Genomic DNA, 3,991 nt, shown 5'->3' on the forward strand with positions numbered 1-3,991 from the left:
CGGTAGTTAGATGAGGCATCAACCAGCACACTGGCTCCCCAACAGTGACATCGTGTGGTCAAAAGGAGCAAGAGCAGCAGAGAGATGCAAAAGCTTAGAGATGATGTGAAGCCCTTGGTATAGACTGTACAATATAGGAAACGGGAGGATAACTAAAATAACTGATAACAAACTTCCCACCAATTGTGGCAGGTAGGGGGTTAAGCTCTTCTTATTGAATTAACGAAACTAAAAATGTGACACTACTTGAACTCAAGTGTTGAGGAGTAATTGATTCATGTAACTCCAGTCCCAATTTTAATTCCCAATGTCGTTATCTAAACTATACTCCTCCCAGTCATTATCTGTATTCTTAATCTGTTTTCTTTTCTTCAGAGGCCTTTCTGGTTCATATGATTACTTGTTTATTATCTGTCTCCTCCTGCTAAAATTTAACTCTATGAAGGCAGGGATCTTGTCTTTCTTATGTGCCACTGTAACCTAAGGTTTTAAACTAGTGCCTAGAGTTGGGATGGTGGCTCACACCTGTAATCCAAGCACTTTGGGAGGCCGAGGCGAGAGGATCACTTGAGGCCAGGAGTTCAAGACCAGCCTGGGTAACATAGCAAGACTCCACCTCTACAAAAAAATTTAAAAATTAGGCATGGTGCATGTCTGTAGTCCTAGCTACTTGGGAGGATGAGACAGGAGGATAGCTTGAGCCCAGGAGTTGGAGGTTACAGTGAGCCATAATCACAACCACTGTACTCTAGCCTGGGCAACAGAGCAAGACCCCATCTCAAAAAAATAAAAAATTAAAATTAAAAGAAATGTTTTTAAAAAATAAAATAGTGCCTTTTATACACTGAGTTCAGTAAATGTTTGTTGAATGAGTGGACAAATGAATTGTGTACCTGAAATTTGTGGAGCAGAAAATGTGCTCCACACAGTCAGGCAGTTTGACTCACGTCACTTAATCTTTGCAATAGCCCCATAGGGGCTATTATTATCCCATTTTATAGATAAAGGAACTGAGAACCCAAACTAATGACCACTAACCTCTACTGTCCCTCACCATTCCTGTTTTCCATCTCACTATTGATCGTTTCCAAAAACACTTCCTAAACATCCTCCACTTACCCTCCTTCGGGTTGGGTCATGCTCCTTCCCTGTGTGCTCTCAAAATAACCTACACATAACTTTTGCTGCCTGTGTGTCATTCATTAAAATTGTTGGTGTCTGTATCTCCCACATAACTCTGAGCTCCCTGACGGCAGAGATGGTCCCATCTTGGTGTTCACAAGCCCTAGCATAGGACCTGGAACACAGTAGGTACTCAAAAATGTTTTTATATGACAGTGACTGAAGGGCAGGTGATCATGCTCCCCCATCCTTAGCCACCCCTCTCTCCCTTCTCACTTTTCTTCTTCTGTGATGTTCTTGCTTTACTGCTGGTAGGAACAATCCCCAGCCCCTCACAAGGGTCTGCTGTGTGCCAGGCACAGTATTTGGAGTGGAAAAAACAGAAATGAATACAAGAGTCCCTTAATGCAAGGGAGCCATGGTCTAGTGGAATGGGGTGGGGTTTGACATTCAAACCACAGTCCAGGTTCCAACATTTGCCTTAGTCCCCCAGCTCCCCCACCCCCTCACATGGAGTCTGGATAAGGTGAAATTACTTTTATTGATGGTGAGTGCAAGCAGGTGTGAGTGGCGGCACCTCTTTTAGAGGACACAGGGTACTGAGCTTAAGGAACTGGGAAGGGAGAGCCAGAGAGGGGCTGCAGATGCAGGACTCGCTCCTTATTAGGGCGCGAGCGCTACATTCTCAAAGGATTTATTTTGGGACAAGGCACAGGCACAGAGGAGGCGGGCCGCACCAGCCATCAGGCTGCACTCTCTATTTGTTGCAGAGCCTCTTTGGCAGCCCCAGGTCTCCCGGGATCTTCCTCGGTGTCCTGCGAAGGCTCTGGCTCCAGCGGGGATTCCAGCGCAGGCTGGGCTGCAGGCTGGGCTTCCGGCTGGCCTTCAGCGCTCCGGCCAGGCCCGAGGCGAGGCGGCTTGACTGGCGTGGGCGGTGGCGCCGCAGGGCCTTTCCGGCCCGAAAGAGCTCTTCGCAGGCTCTGTACCTTCTGCAACCCGGTGCGCCGCAGCCGCCGAGCCCGGGACTCCACCGGCTCCTCGTCCGAGCTCTCTTCAACTTCGGCCTCTGGCTGCTCTGGGCCCAGCTCGGACTGGTCTCCCGGGCCCAAGGGCTCTGGTGCTTTCTGGAAGGCTCTTGCTGGGATTTCAGCCTCCTCCTGCATGTGACGGACAAGGCACTGAGCCTGGCGGCCCCTTAGCCCAGAGCAGCCTGAGACTCACTCGTTGATTACACAAGGGGAACCCGCCCCACCCTCTACTCCCCAACTGGAGAGGGAAAGAAAAGGCGGGCCTGGAAAGGTAGGGGCGGGGGAGAAGGGAGGGAGGGCGAGCTGCGGGCGAACTGCAGAAATCTGTGAAGTGGGTGAGACCTGGTCAGGGCCGCGAGACGACGACGGTGGCCGCAGTCATGGAATGTGCTTGCACCACCGTTCCTCTGGGGACACGCTGGGACTTAGACCGAACTGTGCGGACGTGGCCTGAGCTAGAGCCGGGCGGGCGTGGGTTGGCCAGGCCGGGCTCCGGCGTGCGCGGGAGGGATGGGGCCGGGGTGTGGGAAGTGGGTGCGGCTCCTGACGTCTGTTTCCACGGCAACCGAGGGCGGGTGGGGCCAGGAACGTGCGTGTGGTGGGCGGATGGAAAGAGGGATCCCCGACACGGTGGCCCCGAGGCTTGGACAGGCCCCGGATTGGGGGGGACGCTGGAGGTCACTGACCTTGAAGAGCAGAACGTGGAGCTTCCCGCGCGCCACCAGCAGCCCGTGGTTGGCCTCCAGCCGCCGCACCTGGGCTGCGCGGCGCACCGCGCGCTCCTGCGCGGCGTCGGCGTGCGAGCCCACGCGCTCGGCCTTGGCCAGCAGCTGCGCCAGGGTGTTGCTGGTGGTGTCGTGGCTGCGACTCAGCGCGCCCAGGCTGCTCTGGATGCGGTGCACGGAGCCCGCCAGGCCGCCCTGCCTCTGAGCCAGGCCGCCCTGCCGCTCCCGCAGCGTCTCCAGCATGGTGGCCAGCTTCTCCAGCAGGGTCACCACCGTCACGGCGTGCACGGGGCCCCCCACGGGCACCTCGGGCACAGGCCCCGGCTCCAGCGCGCTCTCCCCCATGATCCCTGACCGCCTCGCCCGCCCAGCCTGCAGCCGCTGGCTACACTGTGGGCTGGGGCCGCCTTCCCCGGGCTCCTCCCCAGCTCCAGCCGTGACTCAGGCAGGCGGAGTTGGCCGGCGGGGGCGGGGGCCGTTGGTGGGATGTGGGCAGCGGGGTCCTGCGGAGGCACTCCCCCTTCTGCCCCCCAGCCCCGGGACCTGCTGGGAAGCAAGGAGACCCCAGTCCGCCCCCCACAAACCCTCTCGCTGTGAGTTTGAGTCCCCCTCCTCCTCTCCAGTGTGCCTCTTTCTGTACACTCCCTACCCGCAAAGGGCGAGTCACGGAAAATTTTATTTCATGTATCGAATGGGCACAGAAAGGGCTGGAAAGAGATAACCAGAGGGGCTTCTGCTGCCGCCCACCCTTGGCCTCCCACACTGCTGACGAATGTAGCTTTGGGCACGACAGACACGGAGGCCCTGGAATGTTCCGCTACTGATCTAGGAGGCCCGGCTTTGTGACTGAGCTGGCTGCACAATGTGGGCTGGCGGGCGGGGCATCCTCTGGTATTTTCATAACAGTCATTGCCAAGGTTTAGCTGCAGGCTGCAGGCTTCGTTAACTGCTTCTCTATTTCTTTTCTTGGGTAACATCCTGTTGTCTTTCTCTAGTTCTCTGCCCTCTCTTTCTTTAGGTTTAAGGGTAAGCTCAGCAACACCTAGCTCCTGCACCCAAGCTTGGGTGACAGGCAGGACACCTCTTCCTTTGAAACCCTTAAAAGGGTTAGGGTAG

At 55.8% G+C, this 3,991-nt stretch overlaps 1 protein-coding gene across 1 annotated transcript; it reads right to left on the reverse strand.

Annotated features, from left to right (window-relative positions):
• Positions 1-1,644: 1,644 nt before the first annotated feature.
• On the reverse strand, positions 1,645-3,373 carry CAVIN3 (caveolae associated protein 3). The gene is made up of 2 exons (XM_045557349.1): positions 2,837-3,373; positions 1,645-2,279 (listed from the first exon to the last, which is right to left on the reverse strand). Exons 1-2 carry the CDS (start codon positions 3,218-3,220, stop codon positions 1,866-1,868), a joined length of 798 nt encoding a protein of 265 aa, XP_045413305.1. The 5' UTR covers positions 3,221-3,373; the 3' UTR covers positions 1,645-1,865.
• Between the last annotated feature and the right edge of the window lie 618 nt (positions 3,374-3,991).

The sequence above is a fragment of the Lemur catta genome, chromosome 7 (assembly GCF_020740605.2).
Source record: "Lemur catta isolate mLemCat1 chromosome 7, mLemCat1.pri, whole genome shotgun sequence".
Classification (NCBI taxonomy): domain Eukaryota; kingdom Metazoa; phylum Chordata; class Mammalia; order Primates; family Lemuridae; genus Lemur; species Lemur catta.